We start from the raw sequence: 26210 nt of genomic DNA on the forward strand, positions 1-26210 counted from the left end.
CTCAATGTTAGGGGAGTGTACCCAGTGTCGGGGTCTCAATGTTAGGGGAGTGTACCCAGTGTCGGGGTCTCAATGTTAGGGAAGCGTACGCTTAGGCTCTCAATGTCGGGAGTGTTGGGGAACAGAAACACTCCCCTATTCTGACTGACGGAAAATCCTCCCTACCCTCCCCCATCTCTGGCCCCTCCCCCAGGCCGGGCTCCGCTCCCCTCCCCCTCCCCCTCCCGCTCCGCTCCGGGTTTTGCCGCCGCCCCCCACACAACATGGCTAGTAGTTCTGTCAGACCGCGTGTTGCGCTGGGCCCGAGGCTCCGTTAGACGGGCTCGGGCTGCCGTGCTCACCCACACCCAGCCATGCGGAGCGGCAGCGCCACCGACAACGGCACCGGCAGTGCGGCCGTCTGAGCGCCACCGCCCAGGGCAAGTCGGGGAACCGAGAGTCAGCAAGCCGAGCGGCCGGGCGGGGAAGCGAGCGAGCCTAGCGGCCGAGAGTGGGAGCGGGTATCGGGGCCGCCGGGCCGAACCGAGCCAAGCACCGGGAGGGAGCGACCCGCCGAAAGCGAGCGAGCGAGCGAGGCGAGGCCCGGGGTGGGGGTGGGGGATCGCGCGGGGCGGCGGGCAGCAATGGCCGCTCCGGTCAGCGCCCTCAGAGACACCGAAATGAGCCAGGCCAAGGCCGGCGAGCTGGCGGCGCTGAAGCCGGGGACTGGGCCCGGCCCCACCGCCGAGCAGGAGCATCACCTGCCGGGCAACGGCTCGGAGCCCGGCGCCGCCGCTAGGGAGACCTTCAGCAACCACCGGCTGAGCGCGGCCCCGGTGCCGGGCGAGCACAGCGACGAGGACAGCGGCCACCCGCCGCACGGCGAGCAGGATGGGGCCTCCTCCTCGGAGCAGAGTAACGGCGGAGCGGGTTCCGGGGAGCCAGAGCCCGGACGGGCTACTGCCACCAGCCTCGCTCTCCTAAGCGGCGACCAGAGATTCGACCATTCCAGCAACAGCGGTGGTGCTGTGCCCCTGGGCAACGCGAACCCGGGGCCCAGTCCCGGCCCAGGCGCCGTGCCGCCTACCGGTTACGGTTACAACCATTACCGGGGCCCGTTCCACCAACATGGCGGACAACAAAGCCCCGGCATGGGGGCAGCGCTACAACCCGGCGGCCTCGACTCCTTCCAGCCCAACTCTCACGAGGCTTTCTCCGGGCACTACAACAACTACACCACGTCTTATCCGGCGGCCCGTAGTGGTTACATGAACCAGAACTACGGCCTCAACTCGCCGCGGGCCGGGGCTGCTGGGCCTAAAGCCTTGGCCTCGGGTATGGTCGCTTCTTTCCAGCGCTTCGGTGGGCAACAGCAGCAGTCGGCGCAGGGCCCCGGCCTCCAACAGCATCAACAACCACAGACGGCCTCCAGTACCCCAACCCTCAACCAGCTGCTCACCTCCCCGAGTGGGGCCCGGGCTTTTACTAACTATAACCAGGCCCACCAGGACTACAATAGCAGCCAGGAGCTGGCCAAGGGAGGCGAGCTGGGAACCCAGTATCCCAGCTCGGGCTGGGCAACAGCGCAACAAAGGAGCCACCATCCGCCCATCAGCCCCGGGAGTAGCGGGCAGCCTTTGCCTAGGACTCAGGTAAAAATGCTAACTAGTGGTTAACTAGTGTAACCAGGAGCGAAGAGTGGTAATGGCAGTGTTAGTTAATGGTTGGTGCTGTGTGTATGTGGTTGGGGGAGGGAGGTTGATCGGGCCGTGCTTGTGCTTCTCTCTCAATACAAAGAATCCGCTCTAAAATGGCCGGCTTTGTGCGAGTGGAGCAGCAGTCTCGGTATAAATTATGTAAAGTGAGGCCCGAACCCGAACTGGAAGAGCTCTTCTCCCTCCCTCCTTTATTTTCCCCACTTTTTTTCTTCCTCCTTTTTTGCTCCACTTCTTTCTCCCTCATTTCTCCCACTTTGACCCCTCCCTGTTCCCCTCCTCCATTCCACCCCAGCTGTCCCTTTCCTTTCCACCTCACATCTCAGCTTCTCCCTCCCCCCTCCATTTCCCCTCACTCTCATTTCCCCCTCCTCCCTTCCCCCTTTCCCAGTTCTCTCCACCCCTTCCATTCTCTTACCCCTGCCCCACGCAGAGCTCTGCTCTCCTCTCCCTCCCCAGTTCTGACCTCCTTTTCGTCCTCCTGCACCACCAGCCCCCCACCTCCCAAACATTGTAGGCTTTTCACTTCAAAAAGTGTCCCTCCTGTACAAAAAAAGTCTGTGAAGGATTGGGTGAGTTTAGTGGAGCAAAACAGGTTGTGAGAGCACTAGGGTTTTGCTGCATGATCTGTAGCTCAGGGACTGGCTGCTCTCTTTGTTTTAGGATTTTGATCCCAGTGAATTTCTCTCCCCTTGCTTAAGTGCTCAAGCACTGTTTGCTGCTTTTGTCTGATGATTTTAATGATGTGTTTACTGATGGACCTCCGCTGCCGTTCCCACCTCCTTGTTTCTTTCTCTTCCCCCCCCACCCCCATGTTGTTTTTCTCGTCTCCACCGCCTCGAGTGCATGCAACCTTGAGTTGGTTCACTTTGCCAGTACTAGCTGGTACTAATGCACAGGCTGGTGATTTGAGTAAGTGCAGATTGCACGGGTTTGGGATTTGAATTATGGAGGTAAAATCCTTCTGTCAAAGCCAGGAGACAGTTGGTCTTAGGGTGACATGCTATCTGTAATCTGATTGGCTCTTCAGCTGCTGCTTCTGGCCATTTATAATTGCCTCTGATGTAATGGCAAAACAACCTGATTAGCTCATAAACTGGAATATGGTTCACATTACAACAGAGTGCAAGGGAGGGGGAAAAAATAAATACAGGTAATGGCCATTGTTTCACAGGCTTAGCTTGGAGAGGGCAAGAGATGCTGTGGAAACAGCTCCTGACCTTGAAATGCTGAGCAGCTGACTGCACAGGGACAGCACCACAAACAATATCGGCCGTGTCAGCATGCACAGCCCCATTGTGTGATGACAGGGAGCTTATGGGGGTTCTACGTTCTAAGCACTGACCTTGGGCTGTAATTCCATAAAATGTGCCTCACAGAATAGAAAGGCAAATTCAACATATTTGGTTCCAAACCGTTTCAAATCATTTACCTGATGGTTCAAGTCAGCCTAAGTTTGGGTGATCTGTATTAAAGCACTCTTGGTTACCTATTCCTTCAAGTGCTGTATGTGTTATAAAGAAGGGAATGTAGATGTTCAATTTAATACTCTGTCTAATGAAACTACTCTTTGGTAAGGTAGATCATAGTAACAATTGGTTATTCCAGCTGACAATTTATATCGTGTCAATCTGTTTTAATATTAAAGTGGTTGCTGTAAATTTAAAACTTTGCTTTAAACTCTTGCTTTCAATGATGGTTTTGAATTTTCTGCAAATTATGTTCTGATTTGAATGTATCATACAAGTCTAATTGTTCTAATGTGTTCCCAGTCCCTGGAATCCTGGACCAGAATTTCTTACCTGTTGCTGGTAGGGGGGAGAGCTGCTTGTTTAATATAGAAGTCTTGAGGTATTATTTATTATCCTTTTATATATGTGGTCCCATGCGCGCATTCAGTTGCTCTTTCTAATTTTGTAGAAACAGGAGGGGCTGTTATGGCAGAGTAGTAACATCTCTACCCCCGGACTGGGAGGCCTAGGTTCAACTCCCACCTGATCCTGACGTGTATTAACATCTCTGAACAGGTTGGTTAGAAAAATGTTAAATGTAAACAAAATGGTGGTGGAGCAGGATTGGGTTGGCCACGTGTGAGCTTGTAAAATGTTGAAAAATGTTGAGTGCTGAGCCTGAAACACAGGAATCAACCCGTGCACGATTTGAAGTTTCAAGTATAGGTATGTTTAGTGTGTTTCACTAAGTCTGTATCACTGTCAGAAATGCATTAATGTTTATGGCTAGATCTGGTGTATCAGACCTGAGAGGACATTGAACCAAACTGGAGTGTCTCAAGGTACCAGATCTGTCAATGAAAAACAAATTGGGACACCAGTCAGGTGTCAGGAGCTGAACCAATGCTTGAATTTCTGGTGTTTCTTTGAATTACTGATAGGTTGGGCTATTGGGAACCATCGGAAAGTTGTGAAGCTTTTTTTGTCTCTTTTTGTGGTAGCTGAGGGTGATTTTTGTCATTTAAGTGTTTTGAAGAGGCAGACTACTTCCATTGGGGAATCAGAAACAGTTTGTATTTCAATTGAAGTGCACAAAATGTACAGATATTACAATTTGTGATGGGAGATAATGATATTTTGAAGAGAATATTGTTTGGGATTATTATTCTTCAGGTTGGAATTTTTCCTCAAATTTTTGATCAGTGTAGAACTAGCGTGGAACCTAGCATTTTTTGGGTTCTTGTCTGCATTGGATACTTGGGATCTCTTTATTATTCTCATGGCAATGTCAATCTTGAGGTCGGACTGACGGGCGAGTGTAGAAAATTGTGTAAAGTGGTTAGAGGTAAGGAAGCAATCGGAATTGAGGACAGCTTTTCAAAGCAGGTTAAAATTGGTAGCAGTGTCCCACAGAATTCACCAATCACTTACTTGGGTTTGGACGGCATCTCATTCAAATTTGCAGACCTTACTGGCTGTGTGGCAAATATCATTGAGTATTTTGTTAGAAGGTAGCTAGTGCAAGGAAATCCAGCTTTTGTGGAAGCACAGATGAATTTGTGGGTTCTTGTTTGCAAAGCAGTAAGATCACTAAATAAACCAATGACAGTTTTTAGGCACCAAGTATGGATTACGAATGTAGAGATGTTATTAGGGAAGGCAAATGGAATGGTGGCCTTTATGTCAAAGGGAATGGTGTTTTTTTAAAAAAAAAAGTGAACTAATGTCATATAAGGCAGTAGTCAGACCATAGCTGAAAGATGTGAACAATTTTGGGCCCCTTATCTAAGAAAACATATCTTGGCATTGGATGGTCCAGAGATGGTTCACTTGGTTAATCCTAGGTATGGAGGTGCTCTCTTTTGAAGAGAGATTGAGCCTGAAATCATTGGAGTTTGGAACATGGAGTTTGGAGAGATGACTTTATTGACACACAGAAGACTCTAAGGGGACTTGACAGGGTAGATGCAAAAAGGTTCCTTATGGAAGAGTCTTGGCCCAGAGGGCATAATCTTTGAATAAGAGGTCACCCATTTAGGACAAGATTGATGAGGAATTTCTCCTACAAAGTGGTGAATTTGTGGAATTCTTTAACTGTGGGCTGTAGAGACTGGATTATTAAGTATATATTCAGGGCTGAGAAAGTTTTTAAATCAGTAAGGCAGTTGAGGGAAAGGCAAGAAAGTGGAGTGGAGGATGATTCATCAAGGTGCTGAACTTTGAATAAATACAAATGTGATGAAAGATTGAAAAAATTGGGTACTTTTTTCTAATGGAGGACGTTACAGTGGAAAAAATAACAGGAATTGCTAGAGAAACTTGGCAATATCTGTGGGAAGAAAGCAGAATTAATGTTTTGTGTGGTGACTCCTCAGAATGGTTCTGCAGTTCTGTTTTCTGATATTACAGTGGACGTGTTTAAAGCTGCGACCAGGGTGGAGTAGATGGATGTACTGTTCCTCGTGGCTGAGAGTTCAGAATGTTGTATAGGAAAGATTAAGAACACGTTGCTGGAGCAATTTCTTTATGATTAGGATACTAAGACTGTGACATGCACATATTTGCTCATTGCAGCAGAGACCATGTCAACATTCAAGAGGAGTTTGGATTGGTGGCTTCAAGAAAAGGAAATGAATAGATGTGGGAACAAGATGAGCAGGTAGGAGTAAGGAATTGCTTGTGAATGGGATGGACTCCAGCACATGCTGGGCTGAATGGCCCGTAACCTAACCTAATTTCTATGTTACTGAGTAGCTTTCTTGATTATTGCAGTGTTGGCCAGGTTGAGAATGGATGGGATTCATGTTTGTCACCATGTTGTCTTTTTGCAACAGTTTGGTGTTTTTAGCACTGGCATAGTCAGATTTACAGTGTTTAATTTTATAATTTGAGATGGAGGAATTAAACAGATTTCATTACTGTGCCATCATGCCATTATCATTTAAGCACTATAAGTATGAGGTTTCATCCAAAAGATCCTGTGATTTGAATCTTGCCATTTACTGCTATCCAGGCTTCTTAAACTTCTGAGTGTGTTACCAACATATTTTGCTGGGGCTGAGATCAGGAAAGCATCCCACATATTTAACTATTGGTGTGCCAATATCAGTCAGGAACCTTGAATGTGTCCTGTCAAGCGTGCATTGGAAACTGTTGAGGGTACAAGTGAGTGAGCTGTTTGGAGTCCGCAATACTTCTGAGCATTTTAAAATGAATTACTTGGGCAAATTTCAGCTTTAGATTTGCTGTGTTTCACTTCATGCAATATAATTTTGCATTAAAAACTTGGGGCCAGGATTTTGAGCTTCAGTTCAGTCAAAATGCCCTGTGAAACTGGTCTTACTTTTGAAGCCACAGCTTGCATATTGTGGAACATATCAACTCTAATGTTTAAATCACAGTGATATTTGCTAGACCTTGCTTTGTGTAAGTACTTAGACTTCAGCATTTCATATATTTGATGATTTAGTCCCTGCCAATGGGTCATAATTTTTCCTGTCAATCTCAATTTAATTTCTATCCTGACATAAGTTAACTTTTTCCTGTTGGTGTTTGTTATTGCAGTGCTTTGGTTGTTATGATGAGCTATCGGGGAAAAATGGATACCAAAGTGAACTGGATTTGATGTGTGTATTAATTGCAGTTACATATTCTGTACAGCCTATGAGCTCTGCCCCATGAAGCACAGTCCTAGATGGTCCTTTCGCTTACTCCTTTCGCTCTGACATTAAATATTCAGAAAGTGCTGTTTTTAATGTTCCCTCATGATCCTGACATTCCCGCTGTCCAGTATAATTTTGGAGATAATATTTTATGCAGTGTCATAGAAACTGCTTGTAGATCTCCATGTCAAGGGTGTTAACAAAACCCATGGGAATAAAATTTGACATTTCTGTCTATGCATTTTTACATGGAGATATTTCACTTCTGATATCATCTTAGTCCTAGGTGAAGATGGGAAAAGAGAATATAGATTTATTTTGTTTTTCTTTTTAAGCTTTTGCCCTCCAGTTCCAAATTCACATCAGAGTTACCCGAAGTTTAGCCTGGGGCCTATTTGGCTCTTGCAGCCACAGTACTTATTTGACTAGTTCACTTTCTGGACAGTGTTAGTTAGAGGATTTTGATAGTAATGATAATGGTAATGCCATTTAATATGAAGGAGTAATAGTTAAATGTCGTGTGGTGTGAATTTTACTTGCAACTTGTCAACCCAAATGTGGATAGTGTCCAATTTTGCTGTGTTTGAATATAGACTGCTTTAGTACCTGAAGAATTACGAATGGTATTGGGCATTATGGAGTCATCGGGGTCACATCTGACCTTGTGACGGAGGGAGAGTCACTGAAGTGGCTAAAGGGATTGGACCAAAGATCTTAGCCCGAAGAAGTTCTGCAGAGATGTCAAAGAGCTAAGATGACTGACCTCTGACAGCCACAATTGTCCTCCTGTTTATCAGATATGACTCCAACCATTGGAGAATTTCCCCCCTGATACCCATTGGTTCCAGTTTTGCTGGTGCTCCTTGATACCACAGTGAATCAATTGCATCCTTGATGTCATGGACAGTCACTTGCACCTTTCCTCTGGAATTCAACTCCTTTTTCCATATTTGTGCTAAGGCCGTCTTGAGGATGGGAGCTAAGTGGCCCTGGTAGAACCCAAATTGAGCTTCAATAAACAGTTATCCTTTTGCAAAGTGCAGCTTGCGATAGCACTGTTGATACCTTCCATTACATTACTAATGATCAAGAGTAGATTGACGAGTTATTAATTGGCTGTGTTGGATTTATCCTGCGTTTTGAGCAGTTTTCAACTCTATACATAGGAAGGTTTTGAGATATATAATCAACCTGTTCAGGAATGTTATGACCAATCTGCAGAGCAGGTGGGACTTGAACCTGGCCTTCTTGCTCAGAGGTAGGGATGTTATCACTGTGCTACAAAAACCCCTCTCTGCTTTTTGTGTACTTGGGCGTACCTGGGCAGTTATCCATATCGGCATCTCCTTGACAATGTTGTAGCTATTTTAGTATAGCTTAGGATATGGCGAGTTCTGGAGCCCAAATCTTCAGAGCTATTGCTAGTGCAGAGAATTTTTCAAGGGGATACTTGTTTTTCCTGTGTCATTTGGATCATGCAGTGAAAAATGATTCTGCATGCTTGACGTTAGTGACATTATCTGAAAAGGGACAGTTTAAAGGAGAATGAAAGTAAAAGAATGGACATGTCGTTCTCTCCCTCATAGTCTTTTTGGTTTCCTTTATCATCTTTAGACAAAGGGAATGATTTTGTTATTCCCCAAATTTTCTTTCTCCAAGGTCAGGCTGTGGATACTGCTATATTTTGGGTATCTCACCTAAGTGGCCATTAATGTAGGAAACTGCGTGTGTTATAAGCTATTCAGTTTTGGGGGTGGCTTGCTCAATGTCAATATGCACTCATTGACAGGAGTAACTGGCTACTGCTATTAGCCCCTACCTTTGCTTTCTCCTGGAGGAAGGTGGTTTGCAGTTAGTTTTCATTGAAAAGCATAGCCAGGATTAGTCTATCCCAGTTCCTGCTCCTGGAAAGAATCTGCAATCTGTTTTACTCCACTTGAATTAAAAAATTGTCATATAATTGGATTTAATCTTGTTTCTCATCATATTGACTTGAATTAATAAGATGAACTGTAAATATGTATGTTGGGTAAGGACAGAATTAGGTTGGATTCCTGGCTTCCCCTTGCCATTAGCTACTTTCTATTTGTTTAAGTGATTTGATGGTTGCAGCAGCATTCTGCATGCAGACTGGTTTTGCATTTGGTACTGGCGAATATCACCACTTCCATTGCCCGTCTGATTATCCTAATTATATCTGGGCCAGAATGTTGGACATTGTATGTTGCACAAAAAAAACCTGAAAACTTTGAAATCTAAATATTCCAAAGCAATTTAATGTACAACCAGTGGAGTACTTTTGAATGGTAGCCATTGTTGCATTAAAGGAAGTGGAGTAGCCAGTTTTTATGTTAAGAAACTGCAATGTAATAACTTGATTTGTGTTTGAGACTTTGGTGAAGGATAAGTATTGGCCAGGGATAACCCCTTTTCTTCAAAGTAGCACAAAATGTTGCATGTCCCAGTGATTTTTACATCTTGTTCAAAGGATAAGATTTTCAAAGGAGCACAGATGCTGTTGAATCAAAATATCCCCTTTGTGTAAACTTCACTAAACTTCTATGGATACAGATCTGTGGATTGTCAGCCCGCCTCCTTGTATGGCTCAAGGATCAGATTTGCACAGGCTAGGTTAGAAAGTAAATCGTGTTCTCTACCAGTCTGTAATTGTTAATCCTGCAAGGGTACTTGGTCTGACCCTGCATCAAGGTCCTTCTCACCAATCAGTGTCTGAAACTGTAAAGTTTGTTGTTTGTTTTCAGTTTTGACATTGAGCAGTTTACTGTTATTCTGCAGTTTGTTCTGAAGACTGATCATTGATGGGAAACAACACTCTTCCTACCAGTGAAATTGCATGCTTCGAGCATTTTCAAACTCTTCCTTGTGTAAGTGCCAGTTACCAGAGCTCAAATTTCCCCTCCCTTTGCTGACTTTGAAAGTATAGCTGACCTGAAGTTAGAGGGGAAGATAATTAAATCTTTGGCCACATACATCAAACGCTGAGAGTTCTTACCCGTCCTTCCACTACAGATACTGAACAAGATTTACAGATTAAAGTAATTGTTAGAACCTAACCAGTCACTACTTTGTGGAAACGCAAGTCAAATAGCAAAACACTGGCAGTGTTGTAGCCCTACTTTGCCTCCCCCTGGTCATCTGCTTCTGAAATTCTTAATCTTTGTCTTTTTAACTTCACACTTGGCTATTTCAGTTCTCTCCTGTTTAGCCTTCAACTTTACATCCTCTATATAGTTGCTGGTACATTGCTCTGCATGTATCCTAATTTGCCAACTATTCATTCATCCATCCATTTGGTAGCCTGTCTGTCACTTCCTTAGATTCAGTTACAGCATGACTTAGGTCTGTCTTTTGCAGCATGCAGTAATGTTAGTGACTCTTAAAATTGTTTTTCACATGATGACGTTAGAGTAGCAGAGCAATGTGCAGGTCCTTCAGCTCAGGAGCCCAGAGCTTGTCTACTCCATCCGCTACGCTTTTTTCTTTCTATGCTTTTTTTAATGTTTCCATTCATTACGGTACCATACAGTCTTTCAATGACGTTGGTGGAAGGCAACTTCTCCTGGCCGAGGCCCAGTGATGAGGTAGCTTCCAACGGCCCCAGCTGGCCCTATAGGCCTGGTGGGGTGATCTCCCGGTGTGGCCGTCTTTGCCTGAAGTGGCTTCTTGTTCTGGTATGGAGGTCGTTGGAGGCTTCTGGATATTCCAGCAGCCTGGCATGAAGTTCTAGTCCCAGTGTGGAGGTCTTGTCCTTGCTTCAGAGGCGGCTTCCGGTCTTCCAACGTGTGGTGTGGAGGTCTTGTCTTGGTGTGGCGATTTCAGCCCGGTTTTCCTGTGTACCCCGAACCCAGAAGTCATTAATTAAACTGTGATAAACTTCTACTTCAATTTATGACTTCTGTCACTAATTTAGATGCCATAGCATGGCGACTTAAAAAATTTCACTACTTTCAAAATAAAAATACACGTAGCAATAAATTGTTACTCTATTCTACGCATCTTTTTCTGGCTGACTTGCATTGGCTTCTGGTCTGGCAGTACCCTAGTTTTAAAATTATTTTTCTCATTTACAAGTCTCATCGTGCTCTTGGTCCCTTGTATCTCGTCAGGTTCAGCCTTGAAATTCTGGCTTTTTGTCAGTTGGTGATCACTTTACCATTGGTGACTGTGCCTTCGGTTCCCTGAGTCCTAAGCCCTGGAGCTTCCTTATGGCCCACGCCTGCTACCTAAAGGTGCTCATCATTTAAAATCAGCCCCTTTCCCTCCTAACATATGGGTTGACACTAAGTGTTTGTCTGGTAATACTCTTTTAAAATAACTTGGGTATTTTATCACGTTAAAGACCTCCATAATTACAGACTAAGGAATTTGGAAACTTCTGCTTTTTTAGAGATCATGTCATTTAATCAATTTTTAGAGTCGGAGATCTACAGCATAGAAATTGACCCTTTGGTCCAATTTGTCCATGCTGACCAGTTATCCGAAATTAATCTAGACCCATTTAGCAGCATTTGGCCCATATGCCTGTAAACCCTTCATATTCATATGTTCATCCAGATGCCTTTTAAATGTTGTAATTGTACATACCTCCATCACTTACTCTGGCAGCTCATTCCATACACGCACCACCCTCTGTGAAGACGTTACCCCTTAGGTCCCGTTTTAAAATCTTTCCTCTCTTGCTTTAAACTTATTTAAACTCTGGTTTTGGACTCCCCTACCCTGGGGAAAAGGCCTTGGCTATTCACCCTATGCATGCTCCTCGTGATTTTATAAACCTCTATAAGGTCACCCCTCTGCCTCTGAAGCTCCGGGGAAAAATGTCCCAGTCTATTCGGCCTCTCCCTGTTGCTCAAACCCTCCAACCCTCGCAAATTCCTTGTAAATCTTTCCTGAACCCTTTTCGTTTCGCAACACCCTTCCTATAGCAGGGAGACCAGAAGTGAACACAGCATTCCAAAAGTGACCTAACCAATGTCCTGTACAGCCGCAACATGACCTCCCAACTCCTAAACTCAAAGCACTGACAAGCATGCCAAATGCCACCTTCACTATCCTCCCTACCTGTGACCCAATTTTCAAGGAACTATGAGCCTCCACTCCAAGGTCTGTTTGTTCAGCAACACTCACCAGGACCTTACCGTTAAGTGTATAAGCCCTGTCCTAATTTCCCCTATCAAAATGTAGCACCTCACACTCATCTAGATTAAACTCCATCTGCCACTGCTCGGCCCATCTGATCACAGTCCTGTTGTACTCTGAGGTAACCTTTGCTGTCCACTACACCACCACTTTTGGTGTCTTCTGTAAACTTACTAAGCATACCTCCTATGGTCACATCTAAATCATTTATACAAATGACAAAAAGCGGTGGATCCACCACAGATTCTTGCAGCACACTGCTGGCCGCAGGCCTTTTCTTGTGCGAAATCAGCAAGCCATTGGCTCCACATAGAGTGCAAAGTCTTGGACCAAACCTGGTCCTATTTTACACTTCTGTTACTTGTAAATTCACAAAATTAAACTCCCTTACTGTTTTCCTCAGGAATGTAATGAAGTGTTGGGTATTATTGTGCAAGTCATAGAATAGTTACAGCAGAGGAAGAGGACATTTCATCCATCAAGTTTGTGCTAGCTACCTGCAAGGATAGTTTAGCCAGTCCCATTTCCCTGTCTTTTTCTCATAGCTCTACAGATTCATCAAGGGCATAACCTAGTACTTTTTGAAATCATGATTAAGATTCATTATCACTTGCTTCTCAGGCACTGCATTCCAGATTCTAACCGCCTGTTGCTTTAAAGAAGTTTTTTCTTGTGTTGCAATTCACCTTAAGTCTGTGTCCCCAGGTTCTTGAACCACCAGTGGGAGCATCTTCTCACCATCTACTCTGTCTAGACTTTCGTGCATTGGATGATCCATCAAACCACCTCTCGACCTTCCCTTTAAAAAGAACCCCAGCTTCTCCAGTCTGTTCCTATAATTGAAGTTCCTCATTCCTTCAGCCATTCTTGTAAGTCTGTGTTCGCAACATTCCTGAAGTACATTTACCTGGAAACTGATGGTACTCCAGTTGTTGCTGAGCCATTGTTTTATAAACGTTCAATGCAACTTTTTGCTTTTATGCTCTGTGCCTCCATTTCTAAAGCCCAGAATCCTTTTTTTAAGAACACTTTTTCAAAGTGCTCTTCCACCTTCAATAATTCATGCACATATGACTTAGGTCTTTCTATTCTCGCACCCTCTTTAGAATTGTAACATCTAGTTAACATTGCCTTTGCTTGTACTTCCAATTCCGATTCTTACTCCTGAAATAAAATGTGTAGACACGAGGAATGTCTGATTAATTTTATCAGTAGCACTATTTTTGACAAGTCACTGTACTGATTATGGAAATTGTTATTGACAATTAATTCTTGTTTATCAGTGTGGGGGATTTGGGCAGTAAGCATTTCCATTTTGGGCCCTTTGTGACATGTCAAAGGAGCAGAACAGAGCTCCCTCAATTGTGCCCCAACAATATGCCTCACCCCTATTGCATTGTGTAGCACTATTCCACTTCGAGTGAAATTGTCAGAATGCGAGCATTTTTTGCAACATGTCCACTATAGTATGAGTTGAAACTGCAAACTAATTTTATGCAAGACCTATTTTACCAGCAGACGCAAGCATTCTTGCTCTCCTGACTAGACTTGAACTCATCTCATCTAGTCCTCCCTTGCAATAATTGTAATGCTATTAGAGTTAAATTGCCCTAATGACTTTTAGTATTCCTTGTATTCTGAATTGTTTGATTAGTGTCATGTTTTGACATTGCAGAGCTGACCTATCCGCATGTATCTCTTTTGTTTTATTAATTCATGAGACGTGTGTGTTGCAAGCTATACCAGCATTTATTGCTCATTCCAAATAGCCCTTGAAGTTGGTGATGCAACACCGCCTTGAACCACTGCAATCTGTTGGCTGTAGGTATACTTACAGTGCAGTTAGGGAGTTCCAGGTTTTTGACCCAGTAACAGCGAAGGAACATTACAATTTTAAGTCAGGATTGTGAATGACTTGGAAAGGAACTTCACGTAGCCTTTGTGTTTCTTAGTGGTTGTGGTTTGGGAGCTGCTTTCGAAGGACAGTTTGTGAATTGCTGAAATGTATCTTGTAAATGGTAAACAACATTGCCGTGCATTGGCAGAAGAAGTGAATATTGAAGATGTTGGGTGGTGTGCCAGTCAAATGGGCTGGATGCTGTCAGCTTTCTTGGTGTTAGAGCTGCCCTCATCCAGGCAGCGGAGAATATTCCATCACATTCCTGACTTGTGCCTTTATAGATGGTTGGACTTTGAGGAGTCAGGGGAAGAGTTACTTGCTGCAGAATTCTTAGCTAATTACCTATTTTTGTAGCAATGATATTTGAATGACTGGTCTAGTTCAGTTTTCTGGTAACCCCTAGATGTCGATGCACAAATTTTTGCCTACTTGATGGGTTTGTGTGGTTTATGGTTAAACGTTTACTTGAGATTGATTGTGTTATAAGTTGGAATGAACTGAAGGGTTTAAAAACAAACAAATCAGATTTTCTGTCTATATCCAAACCAAGGTGGGATTGCAGCTTTGCAGGCCCAGCTCTTCTTTTTTAAAAATAAAAAAATGGGAATTTCATTCTGCGTTTGGGAGGTCAGATCTTTGCCAAGGCTGTTTGTACATGCCCAGTAATTAAATGATGAATTTAAGTTCTTAAATAAGGTGTGGTTTGTTCTATTCTGGTTTATTTTCTATAAAATAACATCCAGAATTAACTTATGGAATTGTTGCGGAGCTCTACTTTAAATGGAGCTGCTCTCTTCTCTTTTCCATTCGAAATGGAACTACGCAAAGCTGAGTATCATTGTATGAAAATGAGACTTCAACTTGGTCAAGCTATGACACAGGGCGCCTTGCATGCCAAACAGCATATGTGGAACGGATAGACTGGGCAAAGCACCTCAACCAGCAGATCAGATCTAAACTCTGTAGTCCCAGCATATTCGTTGTGCATGGCAGTGGACAATTAAATGTCTGTGGAAAAGGAAGCCCCATACATTACCTCTTCCTCTCAGTGATGGATGAGTCCAGCATGTCATTGTAAAAGATAAATCTGACCTATTTGTAACAATCTTCAAGAAGTCTTCTGGAAGTCCTCAGCATCACAGATGCCAGTCTTCAAACATTACAGTTCACTCTACATGATGTCAAACAATTGAAGTTACTGTAAAGGCTATGGGCCCTGACAACATTTCAGCATTAGTATTGAAGACTTGCATTCCAGAACCTGCTGTGCCCTGAGCCAGACTATTGCAGTAACATCTACAGCACTGACCTCTACCTGACAATGTGGAAAATTTCCCAGGTATTTCCTGCATAGTAAAAACAGGACAAATCCAACCTGGCCAAATAGTAATGGAAGAGTCATCGACTGTGCTATCAAACAGTGTACATGCTTAGATCTAACTTGCTCATTGTTCAATACAAGTTCTGCTCAGGTTACCATTGACCAGAAACTGAACTGGACCAGCTTTATAAATACCAAGAGATCTGGATTCAAGTCCTACTTGCCTCTGAGGTGTGTTGTGATCTGTCCAAACAGGTTGATGTAAAACAAAATATTGTGGCTAGGAGAGTAGTTCAGAGGATAGGAATCTTACAGCGAGTAACTAGCCGTCTGACTTCCCAAAGCCTGTCCACCATTACATTGCACAAGTCAGAAATATGATGGATAGCTCCAGTGATAGTCAAGCTTGACACTGTTCAGAACAAAGCAACCACATCCTCAAACATCCTCCCCCTTCACTAATACTCAGTAGCAGCAGTACGTAACACTTACAAGATCCACTGCAGAAATTCTCCAGTGTTCCATAGCACCTAGCATCCTCTAGACTCATCTAGAAGGATCAGGGTAGCCGATACATGGGAATACCACCACTTGAAGTTCTCCTCAGTCACTCACCATCCTGATTTGGAAGTATTTTGCTAATCCTGGAACTTCTTCCTTGATGACATTACGGTGTATCTATAGCACGTGGGCAACAGCAGTTAAAGGAAGCAGTTCAGTACCATCTCTCAAGGACAACTAATGGGCAATACGTGATATCTACCCAGTGAAGCCAATGTATAAAATGAATCTGGAGCAGTGAACAGCCACAGGTTGATTTGAGCTTGACTTTAGTGCTGATTGGACATCACTGCATGATGCACTATGATGTCTGAGGTTGGTTACAGGGCTCCACCTTGTGACTCCATTAGTCTCTGCCACACTGTCCAGATCTGGATATCTTGATGTACAGACAACTTTGTAAATGGAGGCTTTGCTGTTACCACCAACATTTGCCCCTTTTCTGTGTCAAACTGCTTTTGCATCTCGTGTCAAAACAATTTCCTTTACAGAATCTGTGGTCGTCGATGTTGTCATCTGTATTATGATGCTGCAATCTGAAGTAATACTTGTTTGTTTGGATGTAATCGGGAAAGAGGATATACCTCCTAACTGGCAAGATTTTAGATGGAATGGATAAGTATAGATTGCTGGGTGTGGAGTTATACAGGGCATTAGTAGGGGAAGTAAAAATAGGTGAGGTAATAAAAAGGCCCATGAAATATTGGGTTCTGTAATTGGATGCATTACATAGAAAAGCAAAGAAGCAACGTTTAGTTTGAGTTCTGCCATCTCTTTGAAAGATCCATCCAGTTATTCCCACTTAAAGTTCTTTTCCTGATATCCCTACAGATTAAAAAAAGTCAAATTCCCTTTTGAAAGTTATTGAATCAGTTTCCACCATCCTGTTAGGGAGTATGTTGCAGCTCATTTTAATGTAGAAAACAGTCTCTTAACCTCCTTTCTGGCTCTTTTACCAACCGTTTTTCACCTGTGTCTTTATCTATAGTCATGGACTCATCTGTACAAATTGATTAAATGATCTTGTGTTTTTGCGATCTTCTGTGTTTTTGCTCTAAGACCTACCGAATTATTGCAGAATTGTTACGATACAGAAGAAGGCCTATCATGCATGCACCATTTCTGTTACCTAGTGGTAATCTCCTGTCTTTTCCCCATATGCCTGTCTCATCTATTTTCTCCTTAAGTCCTCCATACTTGGGTGCCATTTGAATATAATTGCGCGTCCTTTCCAAGCCTTTACATCCATCCAAAAGTCAGGTACTCCAATTGAATGCAGTACTCCAGTTGAGAGCTAACCAGTGAAGTTAAAGGCTTAGCATAACTTGCTTTTACGTTCTATCTTTATTTATAAAGCCATATACTTTAGGAGCAGCTGTTTCAATTTGCCATGTTGAATATTTTTATGAAAACATCTGGTCTCTCTGTTCCTGTATGCTCTTTAAAATTGTACTGCTAGTTCATAATGCTCTCTTATTCTTCCTTCTGAAATGCCTTGTACTTCTCCACTTTTTTAAACTTTAATCTGCCACGTGTTTGTCCATTTCACCAGTTCATATTCCTAAGCTTGCTTGTGTATCCGAGTCCAGGTCATTGCTAACACCCCTCCAGGCCTGCGGATAAACAGCAACAAATTGTGGGGGTTTTAAAAAAAACAAAAGAACTATGAATGCTGGAAATCAGAAACAAAAGCACAAATTGCTGCAAAAACTCAGCAGGTCTGGCAGCATCCACGGAGAGAAAGCAGAGTTAATGTTTTAGGTCCAGTGACCCTTCAGAACAGAACAATTCAATAAATTCTCGTAAAATCCACAAATTAATTTGAAACTTTAAAATGTTCCTCAATAGAGAGCAATGTGAAAAAACGAACAAGATATAGATAATTTGAATTAAAACAAAACTTGATGACCTGAATGGCCTGGTTTGGTTTCCAGGGCTGAATGCATTCTGAATTGAAGTATTGATATTTGAATATTTTAGATGGCTGATCATAGTTCTTTCAGTCTCCTTATGCATAATATATGCATTGCTTTCACCCCATCATTGGAGACGTCGGCCACTAAGCTGGGGTTCAGAAATTCCATGTCTTAAATCCTGCAGCCATTTCGGTTTATTTTTCTTTAAGATTCTTAAGACCTAGCTCTTGGACCAACTGTTTATCTCATTAATTTCTTATTACCGCTCTTTGAAACTGTATGGGGCATTTTTCTGCTTGGAAAATTGTATCGTGTGGTGGATCCCTTCTGTTAGATCCTGCATGTAATTGTGTGGTGAGAAGCCCATTGGCTGTGGAGGAACTTGTAGCAAAAAGTGCTGTTAGAGTGGGAGCAAGTTGCCTAAATAAAGAAAATATGCTCAGCACTGACACCTGGTCTGTATTCACTGCCATTAGCGGCTATCCCTACATTTTGCAAAAGCCTTGTATTGTTTCTGGAGGCATCTTGAGGTGAAGTTTTTTCTTCATTAGAGTTTGTTCCTCTCAGTTTGCAGTTAATCTCTTGTTAATGTCGTAGTGCCTCTTTGTCTGTTCCAGCTCTGTAAAGATTCCTTTTTGTGACTGTGTATGACAGACGTAACTTCATGCTCTGTTCGCATATGAATCTGGTGCATTTAATAAACATTGCAAACGTTGAAGGGTGGTTACTTTATACCTTTTTGTGAGAATAGGTTTCTTATGGCTCGATGGCCCACCCGGTCTCAGCTGAAGTTCTTGAGCTGAATTGTGTTAAGTTTGGTTCTGTATTGAATCTTGTGTATTTTCATAGCTGAATTGAATCATATACGCCATTGATGTACACATACACAGACTCTTGTAGGTGCAAGACAGGACAGCAGTCGGGCATGGGTGTAACTCATGCCTTCATGCTTTTTCCATCCAAAATATGCCTGGACTGCCTATTTTTGAAGGATAGCACCAACTTATCCACATACCTTCATAACTGAAGTTCCTTTTTATATTTTATTTCTTTACCCTCTTCATTGCCTTCACATTCTTACCAAAATGCAATGCCAGAAATTGGACATATTCCAGCTGAGACTGAACAAATGTTTGAGATTCATCATAACCTCCTCGTTTTTGTACTTTATCTCAATTTATGAAGCCCAGGATTCTATATCCTTTACTAACCATATTGTGTTTATATTGGAATGATTACTACTGTCCCAGGTGCTTGAAGTAGCTAATGAAGAAGGATGTTAGTTTTCCTACGCAAAGTACATGTTTTGTTCTTAATTGGTGTTGAGATGAGAAGGGCAATTCCTGAGTTGCTTCCAGTATTACAAAGTTCCAACATTGTAAGTTTGTGTATTGACCAGTTATACTAAGGAACCTGTTGAGATTTTTACCTTTCGACACAGGTTGGATATCAGCTACGTTACTGAATTCAGGTATGGGGCACCACTACCACAGGGCTAACTCTCCCGAACCTTGTCAATGTCTCTTCAACCCATTGTTGGATTTATGCGTTTGGTATTCTTGAAATGATTACAAGTTCTCATTATAAATTTTCCTGCATCTTTGAAAGTAGTATGACAGGGGAGTCTCTGTGGTGTCAAAATGGTTAAGCTTTTTGTTTTGTTGTTATGGCTGGCTAATGCACGTGAGAATTAATAAAAGATTTAAAACTCTTATTACAAGAGAGCTACCCAGTCTTGAGGACTGGCATGGCCATTGAATGTTTGGTATCTGGGTGAGTGTCTAGTTAGGTAGTTTTGGGACTGCTTGTAAATTCCCTAGTCAGCATCCACACATTTGCTAGTAAGCATGATCAGTATTTTGCAATAATACAAAAATGAGATTGGTGAGCACGTTAAACTCCAATGAAAACACTTGCATTAACAGTAATAGAGATAGTAGGAACTGCAGATGCTGGAGAATCCGAGACAACAAGGTACAGAGCTGGATGAACACAGCAGGCCAAGCAGCATCATAGGAGCAGAAAGGCTGACATTTCGGGCCTAGACCCTTCATCAGAAAAGGGGGAGGGGAAGGGGGTTTTGAAATAAATAGGGAGAGAGTGGACGGCGGATAGAAGATGGATAGAAGAGAGGATAGATGGAGAGGAAACAAACAGGCCGAAGAGGCGGGGATGGAGCCATTAAAGGTGAGTGTAGGTAGGGAGTTAGGAAGGGGATAGGTCAGTCCAGGGAGGACGGACAGGTCAAGGGGGCAGGATGAGGTTGGTAGGAGATAGGGGTGCGGCTTGAGGTGGGAGGAGGGGATAGGTGGGAGGAAGAACAGGTTAGGGAGGCGGGGACGAGCTGGACTGGTTTTGGGATCCGGTAGGGGGAGGGGAGATTTTGAAGCTTGTGAAATCCACATTGATACCATTGGGCTGCAGGGTTCCCAAGCGGAATATGAGTTGCTGTTCCTGCAACCTTCGGGTGGCATCGTTGTGGCACTGCAGGAGGCCCAGGATGGACATGTCATCTGAGGAATGGGAGGGGGAGTTGAAATGGTTCGCGACTGGGAGGTGCAGTTGTTTATTGTGAAGCGAGCATAGGTGTTCTGCAAAGCAGTCCCCGAGACTCCGCTTGGTTTCCCCGATGTAGAGGAGGCCACAACGGGTACAGCGGATGCAGTATACCACATTGGCAGATGTGCAAGTGAACATCTGCTTGATGTGGAAAGTCTTCTTGGGGCCTGGGATGGGGGTGAGGGAGGAGGTATGGGGGCAGGTGTAGCACTTCCTGCGGTTGCAGGGAAAAGTGCCGGGTGTGCTGGCAGGGAGTGTGGAGCGGACAAGGGAGTCCCGGAGAGAGTTGTCCCTCCAGAAAGCAGATAAGGGTGGGGAGGGAAAGATGTCTTTGGTGGTGGGGTCGGATTGCAGATGGCGGAAGTGTCGGAGGATGATGTGTTGGATCCACAGGTTGGTGGGGTGGTACGTGAGGATGAGGGGGATTCTTTTTTGGTTCTTATTGCGTGGACGGGGTGTGAGGGATGAGTTGCGGGAGATGTGGGAGACACGGTTGAGGGCGTTCTCGACCACTGAGGGGGGGGAAGTTACGGTCCTTGAAAAACGAGGACAACTGAGATGTACGGGAGTGGAATGCCTCACCCTGGGAGCAGATGCGGCGGAGGCGAAGGAATTGGGAATAGGGGATGGCATTTTTGCAGGAAGGTGGGTGGGAGGAGGAGTATTCTGTAAACTGTTTTAATGTATTCAGATCAGAATTCTCCTCCTGAAGTTGGTCACTGTTACTCTATCATCCCTGGTATCTCTGTTCTCATCAGTACTTTTGCAAATCAGTTCCATTTTGTCGTAACGCTTTGTACAGTCTACGTCAGCTTTTGACACTGGTCACCCCTCAATGTGACGACAAGCTCCGGAACAAGGACTGTTACTGCACACTGATCCACCTTAGTTTGCTCAGAGGATCTTGGTACTGAGATATATTCCTCAGAACAGCCATATCAGTGGAGTCTTCACATTTTATGCAACCGTGGGTGCTTAGGGAAAGTATGAAGTAATGTCAGTTGGGAATTGAATTGAAATATTTTAGATCTTTCTTTAAATGGCACCTTTATGCTGAGAGAGAATCTAATTTGCCCCATTTTGGTATTGGGTAATGTTCTAATGAATGAGTTGGGTAGGAATTTTGTTGTTGATGGGACATGATAACAACTAGTATCATGCCTGTAAAACTTGGGCAAGAGTAATTTGCATGGTGTAGTTACCAGAGCCACTGTCTCTCCATTCTGGAAAAAGATGTCCTGATTTTTCTGGCAAGTCAAATTCTGCATGTCCCTGCCTCCATTCAAAAATGTTATCTGGTTGAAGGTCTGTCTGGTTTGTGTTATCTTTCTCGATCTCTTGGTCTTGACTTCATTCTCTCCCCACCCTTGTGGGGTGGGAGAGATCTTCCCTTTTGTTCATATAGTTGGCATGACTGGTACAAACCTTTTCCACCAGGTGGAGGTGAACTGAGAGTTTATAGTCGTGTTGCTGGGAAGAATGTTGACCCAGTTTGTTAATTGAACTTGTGCAGTGTCCTGCCTACATGTCAGAATAATGTATAGAAGAATGGAATGAGAAAGGTGAGACATCCTGGAAAGATTTTTCTCCTACTTATTTTGAAAGGGACCAAAATGCCTTAAACCAGAGTGGATAAGGGAGCACTGCAAAGATTGGTTACTTGCCTTGAAACCTTGATACTTTTTAGTCTGTGGTAGAAAGCAAGGACTTTATCTTGTACATATTTTTAGATTTACAAGTCTTTTGTCATTACAGCTGATTTAGATCCTGTGACAAAAATAAACTAACTTTATCTGTTTTTCTGCCTGCAATCTCTAATATGGTTGTACGCCACCAGCCTCCTCTCAAAATTGGACAAAAATGGAGAATCGTTAATGTCTTCTCTTCCTGCAGCTACAGCCTTGCATCTGGTGTCATCTAAGGATCTATCCATGATCCTTCCAATTTCTTGACATGTTGTCCCTTGGTGACATCATCCCAAAACATGGTGTTAGCTTTCACTTGTAGTTAAGAACACCCAGCTACCTAAACACAATCTCTTAAGTGCTCCAGTGTTGCTAGACTGCGAAGCTGCTTATCTGATATTGTGTTGATTGAGCAGAAATTTCCTTGGTTAACTATTGGGAAAACTGAAGCCATTGTCTACAGTCTGTACTCGCTAATTACCAACTCCATCCCTTACCTTGTAATAGTTTGAGTCTAAACCAAATTATTAGTAAACCTTTTGGTATATTTCACTCTTAGTGCAGATTTGTAGTCGGAAGCTATAATATATACCATCAGTAAGACTGCCTGTTTCCACCATCATAACACCTTGCCTTATTCTTGTCCCCACCTCCGTTCCTCTGTTGCTGAAACCCTCATTTCGTGTCTTTGTAACTTCAATGTATGACCAATCCAATGTATTGCTGACTGACATCCCACTTTACCTGCTGAAAAATTGAAAAATTCATAATTGATTCCTGTGTCTTTATTCTTGCCTAGTCCTATTTAGCTACTAATCTTGTGTTCACTCACTTAGTCGTGCAGCATGAAAACAGACCCTTCAGTCTAACTAGTCCGTGCGTTAAACTGACTCCTAGTCAAGGTGTGCCTTGATTTTAAAAATTCTCCCTATTTTCAAATGCCTGAAATCTCACCCTTCCCATGTCTAGTCTTCTCCATCCAGCTTTGAGAAATGTATCTTACCATGTCTAATTCAGGCCTTTTGAGAATCCCTTATTTTAATTGCTCAAGCATTGATGGCCGTATCCAGTCTTAAGCTCTAGAGTTCCTTCTCTACATCTCTTTGATTCTTAAGTGGCTCCATGTTTATTCACTTTGCTTTGTAAAGCACCTGCAAAGTGTCTTTAGCCTTTCTTTCTCATTCCCTCTGTGCGTGATGTTGGCGAAGTGAACTTCTATTTGCCCATTTCTAAGTACTCTGGAGTAGATGGTGAGCTGCCTCTTTGAGCCGTTGCAGTTGTTGAGGTGCAAGAGCTCCCAATGTACTGATAGGATGGCTGTTATTGGATTTTTGAATAGTAGTAGTGAAAGAGTGGTGATATTGTTCAAAGTCAGGGCAGTGTGAGACTTGGAGGAGTGCGTGAAGGTGGTGGTGTTCCCATACATGTGCTACTGTTGTTTTAAGTGTTGTTTTCTAACACATTTTCCTTCAATGTGTTAGAGGTTAAGGGTTTGGAAGCTGCTGCTGAAGGAGTCTTGTTAATTTCCTGCAGTGCATTTTTAGATGGTGTACACTACAACTGTGCATAAGTGGTGGATGAGGTGCCAATAAAGCAGGCTGCTTTGTCCGTGGTGATGTTGAACTGCTCGAGTGTTGGAACTGCACCCAATCTGGCAAGTGAGTAATATCTATCTTACTCCTGTCTTTGTATTGTCAATGGTAGACGAGCATTGGGGAGACAGAATGCGAGTTAGCTGTTGCAGAATTCATAGTTTTTGACCCACTCTTGTATCTATTATTTATGTGATCAGTCTAGTCTCTTACTATTCAGTGGTAACCCTTAGCATGTTGACAGGGGAAGATTGAAAGGCATTGCTGTCGCTGAATATCAACGGAGTTGGTCGTTGCCTGACGTTTGTGTGGTGTGAATGTTACTTGCTACTCATCAGCCCAAGGTTGAATGAATGTTACCCAGGGTCTTGCATATGGACAGGAGCTGATTTATCATCTGAAGAGTCACAAATGGTGCTGAGCATTGTGCAGTTGTCTGAAGTGGAGATGTTTGCTGATCTTTGAGGAAGGGAAGGTAGTTGAAACACCCGAGTCAGTTGGGCCCAGGATACTAGTTTGAGGAGATACTGTGGTGACGTCCTGGGCTTGAGATAATTGACTTCCAACAAATACGAGTATTTTCCTTTTGTGCTAGGTATAACTCCAGCGTTCAGAGAATGTTCCCATTCCCGTAACTCCAATTTTGCTAGGGTTTTTTCCTATACACAATCGAACCCTGACTTGGTATCAAGGGTAGTCACTCTGGTGTTCAGTTCTTTTGTTTATATTTGGACCAAGGCTTTAATGAACTGTCTTCGTGGCTCCGGTGGAATCCAAATTAAACATCAATGGGAAGGTTATTTCTTTACAAGTGCTGTTTGATAGCCCTGCTGATTATCCCTTTTCTCACTTTACTGATTGGGGAATTGACCAATAGGGTGGTAACTGATTGGGTTGGATTTGTACTACTTCTTTGTGCACAGGATATAACTAGGTAGCTTGCCACACTATTTTGCAGATGCCAGTGTTGAAACTGTCCTGGAACATCATGGTTAGGGCCAGGCATATTCCGGAGCGTGTCTTCCGTACTATTAACTGGGATGTTGCCAAGGCCCATACGCTTTTCAATATCCAGTGTGGTTTCTTGATATTGTAATGTAGTGAATTGGATTGGTTGAAGACTGGCATTTTTGATGTTGTGACCTTGAGACTGATGAATCATCCAATCTATACTTGTGATTGGAGATGGATGCAAATAGATTTACAGTGATGTGCTGGGTTTCCTGTCATTGATAGGCATATTTGTGGGGCCCACTGCCTTGTTTCAGATGTTTAATTGTCTGCCACCTTTCACCCCTGGATATAGTGAGGCTGCAGAGCTTCATCTGATCTGTAGCCTGTGGGATAGTTGCATCCTGTCTGGATGCTGTTTTTTTTTTGATGTACAAGTCCTGATGACCCAAAGTGATGCATGGGTGCCCAGGTTTGATTTGTTACATCTTTTTGAAGTCTACTATGTTTGGCCATGTGATAGTGCCACACCATATGATGGAGGGTATCCTTAATGTGACGATCAGACTTTGTCTCTCGATGACAGTGTATGCTAAACTCTTCTGTTGGTGTCGGTATTCCTACCTGCAACAGGTAGACTTGAGGATGGGGTCAAACGGATATTTCCCTCATTCCATTCCACAGCCTAGTGTAACAGCTGTGTCCTTTAGAACTTACTCAGTACTGGTGCTACTGAGCCAGTCTAGTCTCCCACCCAGAGTGCATTCTGTCCCCTTGCTGCTATTAGTGCTTGCTATTGGTCAATGAAATGTTGACCTTGCTCCTTGGATGCTGTCTGAGTCAGTGTTGAGAATGTTACCTGACTGTATGCCATGGTGCTGCCACCTTGGGTGGATTTCTTCTGCTGATGGTATAGGGTCTACTCAGCGATGACACGTGTGGGGTATTGTCTGTGGGTGGATTGGCCTTGATAAGTTGTGGGGGAGGGGGCTGGTTTGCAGGATGGGAGGCTGGGTCTGGGTGGGGTGCTGTTTGGAGGATCAGTGCAGATTTGGTGGGTGGAGTGACCTAGTGACCTGTTTCTGCCCTGTAGGGATTATATGGTTCGATGACGTGCCTGGTAGTGAGCGTGCCATTCAAGGTGTACACCTTGAAGTTACTGTGCTAAAAATCTCTAAATATTTCAATGTAATGCTAGTTTACACACCATCTGTTTATCAGTAATTCAGAACTCCAGTTCTGAAGAAGGATCAGTGGACTTGAAATGTTAGCTCTGCTTTCTGTCTACAGATGCTGCCAGACATGCTGAGTTTCTCTCGCAGTTTGTTTTCCTGATTTCCAGCATCTGCAGTTGTTTAGTTTTTTTAAAAATCAGTTTATCAGCAACGGCTGATGTGGAAGTTCATGGCTTCTGGTAAAATTGTGAACTAAATTCTCTATTTTAGCCCAACCACTCTTGAGACAAATCATTCCAATCTACTACACTCCTTTTTAGTAGTTAGTTCTCAATGTCAACTTATTGAATCAAGAAGGAAGTAATACAGTAATGATTCACACTTCGATGAGATCAGTGTGCTACATTGATAGAACCTAGTGTATTTACAGAATGTACTTCTGCCAGAACATGATGCTGCACAGCTTTCAGTATCACACTCCTCTGTCCATTTCCTCATTTGGGTTTCTTATTTACATATAACAATGTGCTGCTTTCATTTTGAACAATGTACTGTGCCATAGCAGAGGACTGCAAATGGCAGT

The 26210-nt window shown here is 43.4% G+C and overlaps 1 protein-coding gene across 4 annotated transcripts in view; it reads left to right on the plus strand.

Moving 5' to 3' along the window:
* Positions 1 to 249: 249 nt before the first annotated feature.
* Positions 250 to 26210, plus strand: part of LOC109937816 (AT-rich interactive domain-containing protein 1A) — a 123528-nt gene continuing 97567 nt past the window's right edge. For all 4 annotated transcript variants that reach the window (XM_048612998.1, XM_020536318.2, XM_048612999.1 and 1 more), the window contains exon 1: positions 250 to 1631. In XM_048612998.1, the coding sequence (XP_048468955.1) occupies positions 624 to 1631 (1008 nt within the window). In that variant the 5' untranslated portion in view covers positions 250 to 623. The remainder of the gene's footprint in view (positions 1632 to 26210) is intronic.

Source organism: Rhincodon typus, chromosome 27 (assembly GCF_021869965.1).
Source record: "Rhincodon typus isolate 14 chromosome 27, sRhiTyp1.1, whole genome shotgun sequence".
Lineage (NCBI taxonomy): Eukaryota > Metazoa > Chordata > Chondrichthyes > Orectolobiformes > Rhincodontidae > Rhincodon > Rhincodon typus.